The 20840-nt window shown below is 39.2% G+C and overlaps 2 protein-coding genes across 3 annotated transcripts; both read left to right on the forward strand.

The window, feature by feature from the left end:
- Nucleotides 1-786: 786 nt before the first annotated feature.
- Nucleotides 787-11509, forward strand: khsrp (KH-type splicing regulatory protein). Its single transcript, XM_028017646.1, has 18 exons — nucleotides 787-1036; nucleotides 4299-4401; nucleotides 4481-4534; nucleotides 4626-4662; nucleotides 4756-4814; nucleotides 4921-4992; nucleotides 5077-5134; nucleotides 5910-6057; nucleotides 6178-6276; nucleotides 6375-6476; nucleotides 6575-6677; nucleotides 7844-7968; nucleotides 8072-8362; nucleotides 8430-8539; nucleotides 8623-8708; nucleotides 8804-9004; nucleotides 10342-10538; nucleotides 10695-11509. Exons 1-18 carry the CDS (start codon nucleotides 947-949, stop codon nucleotides 10701-10703), a joined length of 1944 nt encoding a protein of 647 aa, XP_027873447.1. The 5' UTR covers nucleotides 787-946; the 3' UTR covers nucleotides 10704-11509.
- A 201-nt stretch (nucleotides 11510-11710) lies between these two features.
- On the forward strand, nucleotides 11711-19523 carry dcaf15 (DDB1 and CUL4 associated factor 15). Of its 2 annotated transcripts, none has more exons than XM_028017648.1 (13): nucleotides 11711-11852; nucleotides 12865-12962; nucleotides 14363-14501; nucleotides 14587-14693; nucleotides 14772-14917; nucleotides 14997-15158; nucleotides 15929-16528; nucleotides 16597-16688; nucleotides 16941-17063; nucleotides 18167-18249; nucleotides 18337-18441; nucleotides 18539-18654; nucleotides 19026-19523. In XM_028017648.1, exons 1-13 carry the CDS (start codon nucleotides 11757-11759, stop codon nucleotides 19079-19081), a joined length of 1923 nt encoding a protein of 640 aa, XP_027873449.1. In that variant the 5' UTR covers nucleotides 11711-11756; the 3' UTR covers nucleotides 19082-19523. The 2 variants fall into 2 exon arrangements, with proteins under 2 accessions (XP_027873449.1, XP_027873450.1); XM_028017649.1 differs by having other exon boundaries at nucleotides 11723-11840.
- The last annotated feature ends 1317 nt before the right edge of the window (nucleotides 19524-20840 follow it).

Genomic DNA, 20840 nt, shown 5'->3' on the forward strand with positions numbered 1-20840 from the left:
GTTCAAAGTTCTGCCGGAAATGGGAGTTAAAGCTCCGTCTCAGGGGATTCTGCCATAAGTTCCCAGCAGACCCTCACAACACATTTGGGCCTGCCAGGTCTGACCGGCATCCTCCCCCACCACCGGAGCCAACTCACCACCAGCTGTGGACAGCTCCGCACCTCTCTTCACCCGAGTGTCTTGGGTTATTTATATTTGTTTAATAAAGAAACATGCCTGAATATTAACAAGTTATATTCAGTTTATTCATTAAGTACTTTGAAGGCAAATGAAATATCCCATATATTGTTAATCATGGCCAAACATTTGGCAGTGTTGCCGTAATCAATGCCATGAAAGATAAATGCATGGATGAGTTTCTCCAGATCCTTTTGGGACATTAGTCCTTTAATCCTACAAACGTTCTTCAGGTGATAGAAGACCGACTTTGTAACTGTCTTTATGCGTCTCTGAATGTTCAGGTCTGAAACACTGATACAAGCCAGGATGGATTCATGCTCTCATTATACATCACAATACTTACTCTACCATCTGCATGTAGGATGTTGCAAATGATTTATAGAATCAGGCAACATTTTTCCGTCTTTGGGAGACGGAACAAAAAAGAAAAGGCCGACCTGGTAGGTTATGATGAAGGTCTGCGCGGCGGGGCTTCGTTCTCAGAGAGGATGCCATACAGTAATTAATGCCTAAAAAGGGTTAATTGTCCAGCCAGAAGGTGGCGATAGTTGTAGCTGAATTGGTAAACCAGTTGAAAGACTTCGGAAGAAAACCCTGTGCAGCAGGAAGCACTGTGATTGGTAATCTTGAGAAGTTTCTACCGGCGTGCTGCGCGGCTCGCGTTTCTGCCCCCGAGTCCGCTCCTGGTAGCCTTCCCGCTCCTCAGCAGCTTCGACCCGGGACAAAGCCTCGCCTGTTCTGCAGCTGTTTGCTCCTTCAGGGCAGCATGTCGGATTACGGCGGAGTCTCCTCTAACGGTGTTGGCGCTGGGGTGAAAAAAGACGCCTTTGCAGACGCCGTTCAACGAGCCAGACAGGTCAGTCTGAAACGGAGGAAGCTAGCTAGCTGCTAGCATAGCTGACGTTAGCGTCTCACTGCCATTCATTGCTTTTCTGTCTTTAATTCTATTTAATTCGTCGTTTTAAAAAAAATGTGACTATAGAATGAAAATGTAAACATTTAATTGACACATACGAATATTTTAGTATCTGTTTTTACTGATGAATTAAAGTAAAAACAAGCTAAGTTAGCTCGGTTACCTAGTTGATGTTTAAGCTGATCATAGAGGTCTGTTAGCATCCCACATGAAACCTAATCTAAAATGTTACTTAACTATCGGCTGTTATATTTAAGCTCTATCTCGCAGTTTTGCTACAGATCATTTGAAATAATCCGTGTAATGACCGAAAACGTCTTGTTTACATTTTATTTGTCAATCGATGAGGAGACACATGTGGAAAACGTGTCTGAGTACAAGAACCTGAAACAGACCTGGAAAACGTTATTTCACGGTTGATTTGTCTGTTAATTATTATAAGTAAGCACCCATCTAACCCAAGGTATTTCTTAACTTGGGTTAGAAAAAATATAATTTATCCGATCTTTCACTCATTTTGTATTTATACTTTAAAGACGCTGCTGAACATCTGTAGTGTATTTTTTCTTTTTTACATATTTTACAAACAGAAAAATTATTTGAATGCAAACAAAAGAAGCGTGTGGCTTGAATAAAGGTCCCCGATTTTCCAGCGGTCCTCAGAAACGGACACGTCCGCGGTGAAGTCACCCGCTTTCCACACCTGAGGTTCTGGCCGTAATAAATGAGCATTCAGAAACCCCAGCAGTGTATAATCAAGTTTATGTAAAACGGAATCACTGATTCACGTTGATGACCAACAGGAAGGCAAACGGTCAACCAAACAGTACGTCAAGCAAGTGCAGAGCACAAAATGACTGAACTGTTTAACATTTATAAAACAGTTAATAAAATTTGCATTTTCTTAAAGCATTTTATAAAATGGAGCTTTACGTATTAAAAAAAAATCTGCACCCGTTTTTGTTTTGTTTGCCTCAGATCTCAGTGAAAGGTATAGTCGACTTGGTTCATTCATTAGTGAAGTCACGGCAATCAAATTCAATCAATCAAATTTTATTTGTATAGCACATTTCAGCAGCAAGGCGTTTCAAAGTGCTTTACATCATATCAAACACAATGCAACATAGAATCAACAATCAAAATAGGACATTATGTCAGGTTCCATCAATAAATTTGTAATTGATTACGTTTCAAATACAATCCTAAACAGGTGGGTTTTTAGTCAAGTTTGCATCCATAAAAGATTTACTTGTTGCACTCCTACTGTGTTATATGAAACAAAATACCTATTGGTATTTTTATTCCCACTCATGCTCACAATCACACAGTTTAAAACGATGTAGACAGCATTTTAATGGGCTTCTGGCACACGGCTCCAAACACCTCTTTCACGAAATTTCGAGCTGGGACTCCGCCGTCCCTCACGGATTTTTGTGCAATTCTATGGTACCTGTTAGTGTCTAGAATTTACAGGCTTTCCGTTACGCGCAATGACCCTCAGTCACTCGCCGTTTTTCTTCCTGCACGGGGCTCCGTACTCCTCTTTCACGGAATTCAACCATCTGAGAGCCCTGGGACATCCTTTTCCTCCTCCTCAAAAAACTCCTGAATCTCTGTTATTTAGTATATAATTGAAGGGACAATAACAATAAATATCTTAAGAAATAAATCTTTTCAGTTTTAATGTCACACATGTAATTAGTGGCAGTGAATCTGGGGGGAATGAAATAAAGGATAGCTATTCTAGTTAGATATTTTTTTTCTTGTATTTGCTCATCTTCTCCCTTTAGTGAAAGCAATAGTTTGAGGTTTTAGTCAGAGGACACTTACAAAAAATCCACAGCTAAAATTTCTAAACATGTTTTAAAGTTTGACGCTTGGCACCAATACCAAGAAACAGCTTAAATGAAATATGAATATTTCACACACTACTACGCTGACGATGTATTCGCATTATATTGTACAGCTTTAGTTTTGTGTTTCTGATGATTTATTTAATATTGCACATTGCTTGTTTGTATGTTCTTTGATGATCAACCAGAGGCATGTTTCCATGGTTTCTGAAAATTTCGTCTACTTTTGGTCGGACCGGGTCTTTAAAGAACACAAGCAGTTTAATAAGTTAATATTGAAGTCTGCAACATGCAAATAATTTTCTCTCAAGCGCAGAGAGATGGAGACTGCAAAGAAACAAAAAATATTAAATGAGCTGCAGCTGTTGTCTTTTTTACATACCGTTTGTGTTCTGTATGCTTCCACCCTACTGAGAAGTTAGGTTGCTGAACAGAATAAGTCCAGTGAAAACGTCTCAGCCTCACTAAAATTTCATGGAACCTTTTAGAAATTACGATTTTGGTTAAAACTAAACAGGACCTTAGTTGTAAAAACTGTGTTTGGAACAAAAACATGATGGTGGCAGCTGAAGACTTTTCAGCCAGCTGAGTGGCTGTGCTCAGCAGCATTTGTGAGAGGATTAGATTTTCTCTCTATCAGGGCTGCAACTAATGACTCTTTTGGCAATCAGTTATTCTATAGACTATTCTGACAACCAGTCAGATAAAGAAAATGGCACATTCTACAGATTTTTCATTCAACAATTTAAGCAATTTTATGGAATATTAGAAATGTATTATAAGGTACAATTAATTCAATTCCTTTTTAAATTAAGAAAACATTTTATTGCCTAAAATACAACACTATAGCATTCCTTTAGGAAATGCTATGGTGGTTAACCTGGTTCTTCTTATAGAACCAGGTGAAGATAAAACTATAAAGGCCTTGACTAAACCATATCTACAAACATTTCTGTTTTTATCTTAAGTACAAAATGTATTTATTTTTTTGTACAGTTTTGGCTCTGTTACTGTTCTGAACATATGTATTTTCTCAGTAAAAAGGCCTTTTGAATCTGAATACTCCAGTTAATTAATTGAATACTAAATTAGTTGAGGGTTATTTCAATAATTGATAAATCCCTACTATAAGTATATAGGGTATATATAGCCCTTATAGAGCCGCAGAAAACTCATCTCTGGCATTTCGGTGAAAGTACTTTAAGCAGGAGGTACAGGATGATGGAAAATTTGACTAATCTTGCGTCTAGTGATAGTACCAGTAACTGACCCACTACCAGTCCTAAATATTAACTGGTCTTTCTGACTTAGCAATCAGTTTGTCCTTTTCTTCACCCTCTGCTCTGTAGATCGCAGCTAAAATCGGTGGAGAGACTGTGCCCCAAGTGACAAACAACGGAGGAGCTGAAAGTTATCCGTTCTCTGCACAGAAACGATCCCTTGAAGAAGGAGGTGGGAAATCAAAATCAAATAGGCACTTGATCAACATTCGCTTAGTAGAAATGCCCAACTATTTATTTATTTATTTCAGATGAGCCCGATGCTAAGAAGTTAGCATCACAGAGTGAAAGAGATTCAGCAATGTGTATGTTAAAAACACTCTGTGGATTTCTGAAAAGCTTTTGCTTTACTTATTCTCCAATTAATTGCGTTCTTCACTTTTCCCTCCCTCACAGCTATTGGAGCTCAGTTAGCTGCTCTGTCCCAACAAAGGTGGGTTTTTTCCCTCTGCCTTTGTTTTTTACATGAACACTTCAGCCTTAGTGGTTGTGTTAAACTGATTGTTTCCCTCTCCTGTATCTCCAGTGTCAGGTCCTCCACTATTACAGAAGAGTACAAGGTGCCTGACAGCATGGTTGGCCTCAGTGAGTACAAGCCCATATATTTCACTTCAACAACGCGGAATAGGGCTTCATGTTGCATTTGTTCAAATTAAATTCAAAACGCTTTTTTTTCTTTCGTTCCCATCAGTCATTGGACGGGGAGGGGAACAGATCAACAAAATACAGCACGACTCTGGCTGCAAGGTCCAGATTGCGCATGGTGAGTTGTGTGAATCTCTTTATTTTGCACCACCGATATGATACGTTTTAAATGTAACAGGCATTTTGTCTTGTTTATTTGCAGACAGCGTCGGTCTTCCAGAAAGAAGCATTTCCCTGACTGGATCACCAGAGGCAGTACAGTAAGTTGGGTAACCTAATTGTTTTTTTTGTTTTGTTTTTTAAAGAATTCGGTTAGCTTTTTAAAAAAAATTTAAACTTATTCATTTTAGGGTTGGTAAACCCACTACAAAATAGCCTTCCTGTTACCATTAGAAACTTGTTTACTTTCTGACAGCTTTGATGACTGTAGCTGCATTTCCATTACGAATGTATGCAAAACTTTTGTCGATATTCTGGTAATGTTGAAAAAACACCATTTCGGAAATTGCGGTATTTCAGTTAAATAAGAAATGCAATTCAAATTACTTGTGAATAAGTCTGTTCACAGGGTAAGCCATTAACAATCATGGAGGCGACGGATATAAACACAAGATAGATATTTCAGGCATGGCACTGTAGGAGACGTTGGGATCTTATTCATATACACTCCCATGTAGATCAATAAGATCCCAAATGTATGCAGCGTTTTTGGAAAATTGTAGTTGGTGATTTTACAGAAGCTGTATGTATTCAACACTTTCCGATGATAAACTCAACTTCTAATGAACAGCATAATGCTGTGTGACCTCTGAAGTCAACTGAGCAATGTCTAAGTTATTGTATTTTTAATTGTTTTTGAATTGGATCCAAAAAAGAAAAAGATCTTGTTTTTCCACATTTTCAATTTTAGTCTCGGATCAAAAATACAAAATGCAAAAATACGACCATAGGATGAAATTTGATTTTAAGATTTTATCGCTCGGGCTTTTGCAACCCCCAAAAATGTGTTTTTCCACAATTTACATTTTCTCCCAGGAGGGCCAGGGCTTTTCTAGAGGACATTGTGTCCAGAGGTCATGATTCAAGTAACGGTCAGTCCGGCTCCATGCAAGAGATCATCATTCCTGCAGGAAAGGCCGGCCTAATTATTGGTAAAGGAGGAGAGACGATCAAACAGCTCCAGGTGAGACGTCGGTGCTCTGCTTTGGAGAAATATTTATAGAATCAAATGCTCCAAAGTGCCGGGTTTTTTTTTTTTTTTTTTAAATAATCGGTGCATCATGTTCCTGTCATGAATTTCTAGGAGCGAGCTGGAGTTAAAATGATTCTTGTTCAGGACGGATCACAGCCACCAAACATAGACAAACCCTTGCGCATCATCGGAGACCCTTACAAAGTGCAGGTACCGACTGGACGCAGACAACACGGGTTTGTTTTAAGACATGTCTGCTTTCGTTTCTTACCGCCTCTTCTCTCTTTCTCTACGTGTTCCTGCTGCAGCAAGCAAAGGAGATGGTGAATGAGATTCTACGAGAACGGGATCACGCTGGGTTTGGAGAAAGGAATGAATACGGCTCAAGGATGGGAGGGGGCGGCATTGATGTAAGTGATTCCTAGTAAAATTATTACCACACAGTCACTTGTAGATGAGTATTTTTCAGAATTTCAGAGTTGTGATCTGATGTCTTGTAATCCTACAGATAGCTGTACCGCGACAGTCTGTAGGAGTTGTGATCGGTCGCAGTGGGGAGATGATAAAAAAAATCCAGAGCGATGCTGGTGTGAAGATCCAGTTTAAACCAGGTAAACCACACACAGGCCAGATGCTGTTAGTGTTTTTGGTGATGAGAACTGATTTTTTTTCAGTACACAAAACTGAATCATAGATTTATTTTGCTTTCTTAGGACTTGATCCTAGTTTGGTTTTTCCTAGTTTTGGTCTATTTTGTAAACTATAATTCACAAAATTAGGATTGGAAAGGTTCTTAAAATGCTTGATTTAGTTAGGTTTAATAGCAGCGGGTAAACCTCTAGTTACAACTTAAACATAATTTACTCTGAAGGAAACATTTGGTCGTAAAATAAGACAATATTCTTTAGCATATTTTTTAATGGTAATGTCAAGTTTAACTAGATATAATGGATTACATCATCACTGATGGTTATTCCAAACATGAAAAATTGGCAAAAATAGCTTCTGTCGATTTACGATATTTTAACATAAAAAAATTATTTTAACATGTAGAGTGTTGCATACCTTTTTATTTTATCCTGGTTTATTTGGGGGAAAAAATACTGAAATAAGTCATTAGATTCTCATTTTGACCATCTAAGGTTACAGCTCGGTATGACTGTACAACAATGAGGGTTTTTGTTGTTGTTTTTAAAAGTGAATTGCCTTACATTGTTGATCTTAAGGATACCATTATCAGGAGGGCTTTCCCTCCCAGGCACGGCTTCTTACAAGTACAACTTGTACACTTAATTGTCCATATTAAAACAAATCCAAAGAAACTTAAAATGTTTGTTCCTTTATTTACTATCAAATGTCAGCACAGTCTTACTAAAAAACTCTCTAAACAACAACTTTGGCTGTTTTTAAGTAGTTTAATTGTTGTATAATTTTATGAACTTACAAAAATAAGCCATAATCTCCAGTCATCTCTACATTGGTCTCTGTCTGAAATACTAGAACACATTAATAAAACCAAGTGCTTTCATAAAGGGCCTAAAGTATTGTGGTGCTTTGAGTGAGATAAAACATGATGGTTTAAATTCTACAAAACTGTATAGGTTGAGCAGCAGGTTGTCATGACAACCAGGTCTTTACATCCAGGGTCAAATCTTGCATGCGATGACGAAGATACTACTATTATTGTATAGATCCAGCATTTGGACTGAAACACTGACGTTATCCCTGCTCCAACTCTGGTCTTTAGAGTTGTTTATTAATACCGTATAAATTACAGATGACGGTACAGGCCCTGATAAGATTGCACACATCATGGGCCCTCCGGACCAGTGTCAGCACGCTGCTTCCATTATCACTGAGCTGCTGCAGAGCATCCGTGCCCGAGATGAAGGCGGGCAGGGGGTGAGTGAGAGGAAAGCTCTGGATTTCAGATGTTTGTTCCCACGCTTCTGAGGGAGGGAACAAATGGCATGTTGCTGACTGGAGTATGGTGTTTCTGCGATAGGGCCCTCCAGGTCCCGCTATGTCGTCAGGAGGCCGAAGTCGTGGTGGAGGTCAGGGCAACTGGGGTCCTTCAGGAGGAGAGGTGACCTTCTCTATTCCCGCGCACAAATGTGGGCTCGTCATTGGCAGAGGAGGAGAGAACATCAAGTCCATCAACCAGCAAACCGGGGCGTTTGTGGAGATTTCCCGTCAAATGCCGCCAAATGGCGACCCAAACTACAAACTGTTTATCATCAGAGGCTCCCCTCAGGAGATTGACCACGCCAAGCAGCTCATAGAAGAAAAGATTGAGGTAAATTTTAGGTTGGCTACTTATTGGTCGTGTAACTTCTTGACCAATCCTTGAATGGTTTTTCCAGGGTCCTTTGTGTCCAGTAGGGGGTGGTCCCGGTTCTGGAGGTCCAGGTGGGCCAATGGGCCCCTATAACCCAAATCCCTATAATGCAGGGCCTCCTGGTGGAGCGCCGCAGTAAGTGCAACACGCTGCAGTTGTTGGTTTATTTACATTTAGACTGTATTGAAGTGTTTAAGGTGTTGTGTATAACTTTGTAGTGGAGCTCCTGGGGGTCCCCAGTATTGTTCTCAAGGTTGGGGAAATCCTTACCAACAGTGGCAAGCTCCAAATTCACATGACCCCAGTAAGTGTCTCCAATTGGCCAAATTCTCTTTTTCTGTGGTTTTGAAGCATGATTTATTTTATTGGTGTTTTTTTATTTTATTTTATTCTCTTTAGACAAAGCAGCTGCAGATCCAAACGCAGCATGGGCAGCATACTATGCTCAATATTATGGGCAGCAGCCAGGGGCCGCCATGGCCCCCCAGGCACCAGGTGCCCCTGCAGGAGCAGGGGACCAGGGCCAAGGAGCTCAGGCTTGTGGGGGCCAGCCTGACTATACGAAAGCCTGGGAGGAATATTATAAGAAGATGGGCATGAGTAAGTTGGATGTGATGAAACAAAATCTGACTAAACTCTGAAATGCAGTTTAGTAACTCAGGCTGCACCAGTCGATCTGCTAGAGATTTTAATCCCCTAAATTTCTCCTGAATGGTTCGTATTGGTGAGCAGCGGGAGCAAATACTGAATTTATGTTGATAATTTTTTTTCAGGGGATTGGTGTGTTAATAAAAAAATCACAATGGTGATTAGGAATAGAAACAAATAATCAACTGATGATTAATTGTCAACTAATGTTTTTTTAGATTTAAAGTAGTAACAATCTAATAATAGTCCACTTAGACTTTATTTCAGTGTTGTAGTTTTGTCGCCATCCAGCAGAGGGCACCGCCGGACCTCCATAAGCAGAGTCAATTGATTAGGAATAAAGGTGGCAGGGCCATACAGAGTCTGGATTTGGATACAAAATCCAAAACCACAACCACTGTTTTACAACAGTGTTTTATTTTTCTAAAGACCAACTTAAGAGGTTCTTATTTTGCTATGTTTTATATATATACGTTTAATAATGTGAAAAAACGGCAATTAATTAGTCAGTATTGGATACAGTTGCGCTGACTCAAAATAATGCAAAGTTTTACTAAAACTTTTTTTAAATTCAGCATATCACAAAAAAAATATTCCTTGATGTTATGGAAAGACGGTCATAACTCTTGATACCAGAGAAAACTGAGGATTTTTAAAAAATGGCCGCTTAGTCGATCCATTAGATCAATCTACTTAAAATTAACTAATTAATCAATAACTTACATCCTTAGTAGGGAATTATCTCTTTATCTCTATCAAACTACTTGCAGTGCATATTTTTTTCTTATCCATTATTGCCTTGTCAGAATATGCTGACGAGACCTCAAAGAAAACGAGATCAATATTAACCAGGAAGACCGTGCATCTCTAGTTTTGTCTACTCTGGACACTTTTGTCTAGTGTCTAGTCTAGACACTCAAGTCCTATAACAAATTACTTTTTTTTTTAACGCTTTCTAACTTTCATTAAAACATACAATTGCAGACAAAGCACAGAAAATGACGATCTAGTTAGAACGGCTAGAATCAAAAGGTCTAAACGGGCAGACAAAAGGTTGAAGGCACGACAACAGCATGTGCTGCATGGACGTCGCAAAAACTTGTTACGCAATCTAAATGTTATTTAAGTTCAAAAACTCAAATATTAAACAAAACAGCCTCATCTGATTAGCATCACACAGTAAACTGTCTATAGAATGACAGTCTTCAATCTGGTTGCTTTTAATAAAATAACTGGTGCATCTCTAATTGATTTTATGACTTACTGATGGATTATATATATTTTTCCAGCTCAACCAGGTGGAGGAGCAGCAGCCACTCCAGGCTCAGCACCAGCCGCTGCAGCTGCAGCACCAGGTGGCGCTGACGCTGGTGGACAGCAGGACTACAGTGCAGCCTGGGCTGAGTACTACAGACAGCAGGCTGCCTACTATGGACAGGCAGGACAAGCTCCCGGACAGGCAGGTGGTCCAGAGCCGGGACAGCAGGTAATGCACCTTGTTGCTTCTGATGAGACATTTTTTTTTGGAACATGTTCACAACCTAACATCTCGTACTCTCTGTTGAGGCTGCCAATTTATTTACTCTATGAGAGGACCTTAGCACACAAAAATAATCATCTTGTGTCTGTTTTCTCTATTCAGCCCCAGTAAACCCATGGTTGATCTGTTGGACGGCTGTATTGGATCTCAGGATGCGTTTACTTTTCCTTTATTTGGCTTTAATAAGACAAGGCCAAGGTCTGCTTATCCCTCATAATGTTATCCATGTGACATAGTTTTTTTTATGGATTTATAAAGGGGAACACATTGCGCCCATAAATTGAACAAAGCACTAAATACCTTTCCTGTTCGGTTTTCCCCTTTACATGACTGCCTCACCTCATTATTCAAGTAAAGGTTTCTTTTTTTTTTTTCTTTTTTTTTTTTATGAAAATGTGAATGAGCAATTTTGCTTGCAAGCTATCACAACAGCATCTCAATACTGATTCACATTTAGTATTTCCCTTCAGTTTTCAGAGGGTACAAAAAGCTGTCTAGCAGTATTTTGAATATATTCACTAATTATCTTTGTATGAAAGATAATTGCAAAGTTGTTTTGACCTAGGTACTTTTTCCCCCAACATTCCTAGTGTGTAATTTGCAGGTGTTAATCTTCCTGCTGTGATGATTTTTTAATTGTATTCTTTCTTTTTTCCAAGAGGGTATTGAGTGTTTGTAATACCTGTAATGCTACTGAATGCTACAGAAACTGAATGCGGTTTGGCAGCAATTGGTCACTAATTGTCCTATTAACTGTAGGCTGGTTGTGTGTGCATGTATATTTGTGTGCTTGACTGCCCTCCTTTTCATTGTCAGCTTTACTTTTGAAACATTTCTTCCATTAGGTTCTGTCCTATTTTTACTTCTTTTTTTTTACGGTTTGTTTTTAAAGACTTCAATAAAACATTAATATGATACCGCTGTGTTGGTGTGGCTCAATTCTTATCCACTTGGTGATTTCATATTATTTCTCATGGAGAAATATTAACCAAGGCACATTTAAATATCCCAGTGTGTAGACCACTGCAGGGGCGTAACCTGGTTTCGCTTAACCCTTTGAGGCTTTGATTGAAATGTCCACCAACCAATAGGAGTTCAGTATTGTATTGTAAGAACCAATCAGGATACGCCCTGCTTCAACTGGCAACAACGGCTCAGTAGGATATGGCGCCCAGCTCGAAATCTGAAAAGGACGATAGCAAACAGAAACCACAAAGAAAACATAAAGACCATGTCGTAAAGCTTCTAGTACGTGGCAAGGCGAGTATATATAATACTGACCTAAAAATAGTAATCTTGTCAAGAGACGTAGACAAACTAGTTGAGACCTCCCCGTTTTTGCAACCGACGAGGCTATTAGCCAGTTGCTAACTAGCTCAGCAGCTAACCAAGAAACAACTGGCTAGTGTCAGGTGGCTAATTAAGCTAATGCTACAAACAGTAAACCGTTGCCGTTTTCTGGTATTTTAACGTTTTCCCAACATTTTGTGTTCGGTTGCACTTCCTAATGAGCGCAGACTTTTTTTTAGAATGAAGTTGACCGATGACAATAGGTCAGTAACAAGATAAACGAATTATTATCTTTTTCTTGCTATAATTCGTCAATGTCTGATACTACTTGTCTACTTATGTCATCTCATTAAACCTTTTAAATAAATTGAACTCAATTATCAGGCCAGTTGTTTTTAACGATTTATTTTATTGTTGTGTAACTACAGTACTCCGTCAATCCAAAATGCTAATAAACTTCAGACCTGAATATTTAAGAGTTCGTCCATGACTTTCATAAAATATGAAAAACATTGAAGGAGAATGAGTAGCTTCACCTTCCTAATTAAATGGGTTCTCTGATCACACCCCAAAATCTGGCTAATTTCAAGAGTTCTGCATAAAGACATTTTTCTTTTGTACTTTTTATCTGTTAATTCTTTTCTGGCCCTTTTTACCACTGAGATATAGGCTGACTAATAATCACAACTTGATAATGTTGATCTCCTGAAGCCTCGCTTTCTCTGAACTCTGCAAACCTACTCCTAATACGCTCAAATTCAACAAGTATTCAAGTTTATGCAGCTTGAAGTTAGAAAATACTCTTAAAATTGAGTGGGAAAATTCCTAAGTTGCCTTATAATTGTGCAAACGGAGGTTATAATATTTATATTTAACTTTTTGAAATAATTGTTGAAATGAATAATTAAATTTATTAGGATTCAACTGTAGAAAACCGGCCTGTCACTGTTTTGTTGCTACCATTTTTTTTTTTGTTCCACAGCTGTCAGGACAGTTTTCTCAGCGCCTGTTTAGGAAGCTGCCGCCTAGAGTTTGTGTCCCATTGAAGAACATTGTCAGCGAGGAGTTTCTCAGAGCGGGGTCTGTGTTGCTTCATATTTAAAAAAAAAATCTCCTCTACTCGCAAATAATCACTTAGCCACATTACCCAGTGGACTCCCAGCTAAACAACAGATAACAAGTGTTGAGATATTTCTGTAACAGAATAAATGCAGGAGTCATTGGAGATTTCTCCAGCTGCAGGGAGCAGAAAAAACATTTTTTCCAGTAGAAGGTAGAAAAATTGGTTGGGAAATGTTTCCAGTTTGAAAAACATTGCCAGCCATTGTGTTGAAACTGAGGATGTGCTATCCATCACTCTGACTGAGCAGCCAGAATAATATCATCTTGTCATGTTAAACTCTACAAAAACTAAAAAAAACAGAAAAGGATATTATTCTGATCACTAAACTGTTTCAAACGAATCCTAATCAAGTTTAAGTTTCAAATCAACATAATGAACAAATGTTACTGATATAACTTCTGTTATTGCTGCTTTATTTAATATTTGTTTGTTTTTCTGTTTTAAATAAAAGCAGTTTGACATTCTTATACATTTTCATATATTTTTATTGTAAGTATAGTGTTGCTGCGATATATTTCCAGAAGGTTATCATACTGTTAGAATCTCATTTGGAAAAATGCCTATTTCAGATTATAATAACCTGCTTTTATTGGGGGACATTCAGGCCTTAGAGACACAATATAATATAACTAAGGACAAGTAAAATAGTTTGAATCTTTAGATTTTTAATCAGTACAATCTTCTTTTCATTCAACCTTAATTGGCAAATAATTGGATGAAAATGTAACTAATGCTTCATATTTTCACACCGTCAGATAAAACGAGTTTCAAAACCAATTGGAATGACAGAAACTGCACTACGTTTTAAAAATAGTTCATCATCACTGTGTCAGTGTGCAGCTTCTATACTGCACATGTATTCCAAATGTTTTGAACTGAGTCTCTCTGCAGCAGACAGCCGTACCTCACTCACATCACTACGCTCACCAGGCTAAAGGTCACACTGTGTGGGAACAATTGTAGCGAAAGCTGTGAAAGAGAGTAGTGCTGAACAAGTAGATTTAGTACAACTGATATGATTATCACAATATTAAATGTAACACTGCGCTTGCAGGATTTTTAGCCTTAATACCAATGTTTTCTTTTTCTAAAGCGTGAAATTGGATTTCTACATGCTGTCCTGTATACAAATAAACACTAATAATTGTAGAAAAACCATAAATGTTCTCTAAAAATGTGCATTATAGCGTCGTTATAAGAAAGAAGTTGCCACACAAAAAAATCAGTAGATGCATGCAAAAATGCCAATGAAGATGTTTCCATTGATTATTGAGAATGATGTAAATAATTTTCTGTTAGCCGTTGTCGCTAAAGTGTTGCAGTTCAAACGGCGTTAAGTATTACCATTTGGTTCCAGGCACATCTTCCTTGGCTTCACCAGATGCGGCCGCTACGTTCTGTCTTACACCAGCGACTGCGGAGAGGACGACGATTTCTCTTTTTACTCCTACCACCTCTACTGGTGGGAGTTCAACCTGCACAGTCGACTCAAACAGGTAAGTGGAAGGAAACCAAATCGTCCTTGCAGGTGTTTTGATTGGCAGGCCTCTGTACGAGCATCTTCCCTGTTGTTCTCCTTAGGTCCATCATGTGCGACTGTTTGCAGGGGAGGAAATCTACAGCGACCTGTACCTCACCGTGTGTGAATGGCCAAACGACCACACCAAAATTGTCATCTTTGGTTTCAAGTAGGAAAATACTGCTGGCACACTTGATCTAAAATTCTGTCAGTGCCGATGTTTAGCTAAGAGGTTTTTCCTGCTCAGTACACGCAGCTCAAGTTCTGTGTTGATGAACCTGATGATGAGTGATGAGAATAACCGGGATATCTACATCACCATTGCCTCCATGCCTCCGTCCCAGCCGTGCTCAAAGTGCTGTCCGCTTCCTTCAGCCACAACCATACGAACAGGTGAACCTCCACGCACACACAGCTTGCTCCTGCTCTTGCCTCCTTCTCCCAGCCGCATTAATCCGTTTGTCTCCCGCAGGAAGTGGTGAGTGCCTTGAACACGGGTATGTGCTGAACAGCAGGTACCAGGTGGTGTACCCGTTTCCCACGTTTCAGCCAGCTTTCCAGCTGAAGAAGGACCAGGTCGTCTTGTTGAACACTAGCTACTCTCTGGTGGCCTGCGGCATCTCGCTCTGCCCTGGTGAGGCCAAAACACAACGACAACGATCTAAAAAGTTAGCACGGATGCATGCGACACTTTCAGATTGCAATGCAAAAAAGAATTAAAGCAGTGTTTAACTTCACATCCACTTTAAAACTATGTTTGCGTTGTACAGGTATATAATTTCCCCTAAAAACCACTGAGGTGCTCTATCTTTATTAGGTTAAGCAGAAAGGGCTGAACTTCTCACATGTTGTTAGAAATGTTTTTAGCTGCAGATTTATTATTTGATATGTTATTGCATTTTTGTATAAAATGTTTTCTTATTGGCAAAATGAATTATTTGTTTTCTTGCATATTTTGATGTGTATTCAGTATTGTGTAAGAGACACTGAAGTGGTAAAATGAAAGATCTGCAGAATGTGACCATTTTGTAATCCAGTTAATCGTCAGAATCATCAGTTACTAAAATAATCATTAGTTTCAGCCCTAATCTTTATCATGATTAGATATTGTCATCATTTGCCTTACATGTTGTTTTCCTGAAGTCGATCAATAAAATTTTATTTGTGTAGCACATTTCAGCAACAAGGCATTTCAAAGTGCTTTACATAATAAAAACACAAAATCATGCAGCGTAGAATCAACAATTGAAACATTACATTTAGTCCAGTGCCATCATTAAATTCTTAATCGATTATGTTTCGAAAGCAGCTCCAAACAGGTGGGTTTTTAGTCTAAGTGTTTCAGTCCACATACATCACAGGTCAGGTTTTTTTTTCCCTAATCTGTGTTCACTTTCTTTTCAGAAAAACAAGACCAATCATCCCAGATCCTTTACACGAAGGGAGCTGCCCAGTCAACTCAAACCTCATCCTCTCTTTCCTCAACATCACCCGATTCTTCATCGTTACCCCAGGGATCTCCAGAAAGCCGAGTTTTTCCCTGCAGGACCCCTCCGGTTCCCTCGTCGCCCAGCCAATCACAAGCAGCCATGAGAGCCCGGGAGTTTGCAGCCGACCTTTTCCGGCGAGCCCAGGGAGGGTTTGGAGCAGCCAGAGAGACTGAGCGCCCCGGGGAGAGGAGAACAGCTGACGGTGACGACAAGGAGGCACCGCAAAAAGCGGCGGATAAAGGGATTAACGCAGACCCCTCAAGAGCGGAGGAGGATTATAAAGACAGGAGAGCAGAGGACAGACGGACTAGCTCACAGCAAGCATCTACGTCATGCGGAAGCCCTCGTCTCGCCGCGTCTTCCGCCTCTCCTCCATCGTCACTTCCATCAACCTCAGCGCCGTCCTCAAGCCAGGAGCCGAGCCCCAACGAACCCGGATACGTCAACTACTCTCGTCTCCATTACCGCCTCCAACAGCAGGGGGCAGCAGAGCAGAGTTCAGGAGAAGCTGGGGGTGAGAGTTTCAGTGTCTCAGAGTTCCGTCCACACTTTCCTTAGTAAACTAATAGTTTGTTTTTCCAGGCTATGAGGACGATAAAGTCCAGCTGCCCTTCACTGTTACCGATCTAAAAGGAAGAAACCTGCAGCTGGTCACTGGGCCGCATAATGGACAGGTGTGTGTAACATTGTTATGTTAGAGAATACGTCCGTCAGACCCGACCTTAACTGGTGGTAAAATAATTGCTTGACATGACTTTTGCAATCTCAACAATCTCATACTGACCTGCTTCTATGTTAGTCATAATGTTGTGGGGTTTTCATTGTGTGTTGTCCTCCATTAATTGAATATATGGTCGTAGTAACGGAACAAACCATTCAATTTCCCATTTAGCCAGTTTCGAGCTGCCTTTGTGTTTCTGTGGCAGAGTGTTTGTGTAGAACAGCTGACTCTGGATTTCGAGTATCTCATCAATGAGGTGATCAGGAACGACGCTGCCTGGGCTCCTCTGTTCTGCTCCTTCAGCGATTATGATGTCGTGATACTAGAGGTAAATACACACCCACTCACCCACCCACTCACGAGTCACAAAGTTAAAACCTGTAAGGAATATCTACAGAATTTGGAAATATGCAGGTAAAACAAGAGTTTGTTTTTTTATTATCAAGAAAATAGTAGGTCGAAGCTTCCATAGAGGAAGGGGAAAAAAAGCAAAAACTTTTCATTCAGTGGCTCCCAGAAATCTTCAGACCGCTGTTAAAATATCAGCATTTTTTTCCAACTAAACTGTAGATACGGAAATAGAATCTGTTTTTGCTACAAACCAATTGCAGAGAAATATATTTGTTCACTTATCACAAAGCATACTGTTTATGCAGAATCACCATTTTTGCAAATTGTATGCTTTCTATTCTACGATCCTGGTTTATGCAACATAGGACAAGAAAGATGTTAATAGCAGGAACAGTACAAAAACTGCACATTATTAAAAAATATATATATTAAAAAGACAGTAAAGAAACCAGTCAGGGAGGCAACAAGAGCCAAGCAGCAACACCAAAGAAGTGGCAGGAATTTCCCACAGGGCTGCTTTTGTCAACATGAAGCCAAAAATATTACAAGACGTGGGACGATTACGGAGTGCTGAAACCGAAAGCTGTTGGATCTGTCATTTCAGCACAACTATTTCAACTTTTGAGAGGCATTGCGTATCTGTACCAATTTTTCAAAACTGATATTTTGAATATGAAATCTGGATACTTAAATTTGGACAAATTGTGAAGTTAGATGATTTCCTCAAAACGTAAAACATGAACGATTAGCCCTATTTCGGTTTTCTTTACTCTTCCAGTCATTATAAAGTTTTGGCACAGATAAAAGAAAGGATAGATGCTACTATAGTTAATCTGGATTTTATATATTGTTTCTAACACTTTTAGAAAACTTTGTTTTTGTGTGAACCTCTATACCTTGATGCTGCTGTTATACCCAAATCGGTCCTTTGCTGGACAATGAAGTCTGTTTCTATTCTATTCTAAAGTACCTCTTGTTGGTAGGCTGTACAGCAGGAATCCTCTAGAGTCTAATTTATTTAACGTGATGATAAATGAAAAATGTCAGATAAATACATAAAGAGGGCTTGATGCTCCCCAGGTTTGCCCAGAGACCAACATTGTGATGATCAACATTGGTCTGCTGCTGTTGGCCTTCCCTGTCTCAGACGAGGAGCACTGCAGGTACTCCTTCTCTTCCTCTTCCTCCTAATTCTACTCTTTAGCTTTTTAGCTCAGCGTTTCTCTCTCTTCTTATTTTGTGTTTTTCAGGCCAAACACATACCATTCCAACCTACAGGTCAGTTGGGACCTTAACACAGGTGTGTGTCGCACTGTGGGTGTGGGTGACTTAACGGAGGTTAGGGGGCAGACTAGGTGAGCGCACACACACACACACACACACACACACACACAGATCTGGCTGTTTCTTGAAAAGCTGAGTGTAAGGGTCATTCCTCTCTGTCCCTGGTAGTGGGAGTGTGTGGAGTTCCTACAGAAAGTCGTGTGTGAACACCGTGATGAAGTGGTTGGTTCCTGAGAACAGCTCCCGCTACATCAACCGCATGACCAACGAAGCTCTGCACAAAGGTGAACGTAGTGACACACACACACACACACACACACGCACACATCTGTGTCATGTCATCAGTCTTATCAAATGAACTGGGATGAACACAAAAATAATGTTGGGCGATTTTATCGATTAATCTAAATTTTGCCTTTTGGAAGATGTGGATTTTTTTTTTTCACCAATCCTGTCTTTGGGGTTTCCATAGTTCTGAGTGATGTCTGAGCCGCCATCTTGCTTGACAACCGTGTTTTAAATTTGAGTAAAAATCTATTAAATTTTGTGTGCGAATCCCCGCCCTAATTTTAAATAGCAGCTGTGGAAAAAAAAATATATATATATATTGTTCCTACAAAATGTTCTAACGTCTTGATCAACTTGTTTCGCTCAGGCTCATCTCTGCAAGTGTTGGCAGACAGTGACCGATGCACCTGGATTGTATTATGAAGGGAAATTTGGAAGAAACAAGAGTTACAGAAACCAAATCACACATTCACCCATGAAGACGGGTTCTCTCTTCAGCGAAGAGCTCACGTCACAGCAGCACTCTCCACTGTAGAGGTTTTAAGTTTAAAAGTCTAATTAAAACTAACCAAACAAAGGCTTGTCTGCTGCAGATTTGTTTTGTTTATAGATTTGTAGTTGTTTTGTAAATCTTTACTGTAATATTGCAGCCACAGAAACCAGGAGCTGAACAGAACAAAGATGTCTTTTGTACTTTGTTTGGGTTTTTTTTTTTTTTTTTTTTTTACACAGGAAGGTATGCTGTTTTAAACCAGAACCAGCTCTGTACTGTTTTCATATTCCTGTCATTATCATCTCCCAACTGGATTAGAAATGACTGACTCACTGGAAATATTTTTGTTAAATTAAAATATCTGAATTTAAATGTTATTTTGAGTCTTTTGTGTTCACAACCTGACAGATTTCAACAGTGGCTTCATGTTACAAGATTGTATTTTAAAAGAGCAGTGTTATGTATTTTCCAGGCACATGCTGTCATTTTCTAGCACAATTAAGTAACTTGTTATGTTGATTTATTATAAAAATGCCATAAATATCAAGAAAAAAATTTGACTTTGCAATTTAGCTCCTTGAAATTGGCCTCTGTCTCTTTAAGAAACACCTGTTCTTTCTGACGGTCCGCCCTCAATACATCATCACAACAGAATGGTTACCATGACGACATATTGACAGATATGCATGAAAGAATCATGGCAACCATTCATGTTTTTGATGAGAAAATAACATGATATGAAGTTCAAAGAGTTGATTTTACATAATGCAACCCCATTAAAACTTCTTCCACAGATATTGACATTAATTCCATACATTTGTTTGTGGAGGTAAAGATAAAAGGTGGCACAACATAGCTCACCCTTAATACTTTGTTTACCCACTGATCAGCTTTGGTTTCAACACTCTGTCTTAAATTCATACCAGCCACCAATTATAGTTGATCTGATTTACCTAAAATAAAGTTAATGTTTCTGCCGTTTTTTTACATCCACATTTGCCTTCGTTAGTTGACGCCACAGTTTGTAGAGAAGCTACAGAATGGAGGATGCAAAATTCAGTCTGACTACTTTCTTTTTGTAATATTAGTGTTTTTTTTCCTGTTTGTTATTTTTTGCTGTTTTTAATGGGCCCAGTTGTACACTTAATGATCAACTGTGGCTGAAAGTTTAATGCTCTTTACACACTTGCTGAATAAGTGGTCAAATAGTTATCAGCTAAGTTGATCTGAAAAGTCTGTGGCCTACGTGGCCACAGTATGTTGTGCAAGTAGACAACATGCTTAGATGTTGTCTATTTCTGAGTCAGTTTGTTTTCACATTTAATATACACATTAAATGTTTGGGTTTTTTTCTTCGCTGTGTCTAATAGTTACTATTATGACAAATACTTTGGACTTTCATTTTCTGTTTTCGCGTGACTGCCCCTAGAGGGCGTTGTAAATCAGAAATGATACATAAGTCTAGTGTGGCTTGTAGACTTTCGTGCTGCGCTTCTTTAAAAATAGTTTAAACTTTTGCTTCGAAGGTTAGCCTAAGTATTCAACATGCTAAAGTGACAGAATCTTTATCATTGCAGACAGAGCCCCTGCATATCGTCTCATCAAAGTGTAGATACTATAGTGTAGCTGCTACATTTGTGTAGGACCTTTATAATTCTTGCTGTGGCATCTTTAAGCATCTGGAAGCGG

Source organism: Xiphophorus couchianus, chromosome 5 (assembly GCF_001444195.1).
Source record: "Xiphophorus couchianus chromosome 5, X_couchianus-1.0, whole genome shotgun sequence".
NCBI classification, from domain to species: domain Eukaryota; kingdom Metazoa; phylum Chordata; class Actinopteri; order Cyprinodontiformes; family Poeciliidae; genus Xiphophorus; species Xiphophorus couchianus.

Excerpts from the sequence above, each read along its gene's own strand:
- khsrp (XM_028017646.1), top strand. The coding sequence starts at position 947 with ATGTCGGATTACGGCGGAGTCTCCTCTAACGGTGTTGGCGCTGGGGTG. Across the intron at positions 4,402-4,480 it reads ACGATCCCTTGAAGAAGGAG|ATGAGCCCGATGCTAAGAAG; the intron begins GTGGGAAATCAA and ends TATTTATTTCAG. Across the intron at positions 4,993-5,076 it reads CAAGGTCCAGATTGCGCATG|ACAGCGTCGGTCTTCCAGAA; the intron begins GTGAGTTGTGTG and ends GTTTATTTGCAG.
- dcaf15 (XM_028017648.1), top strand. The coding sequence starts at position 11,757 with ATGGCGCCCAGCTCGAAATCTGAAAAGGACGATAGCAAACAGAAACCA. Across the intron at positions 18,250-18,336 it reads TCAGACGAGGAGCACTGCAG|GCCAAACACATACCATTCCA; the intron begins GTACTCCTTCTC and ends TGTGTTTTTCAG. Across the intron at positions 18,442-18,538 it reads GAGGTTAGGGGGCAGACTAG|TGGGAGTGTGTGGAGTTCCT; the intron begins GTGAGCGCACAC and ends TGTCCCTGGTAG.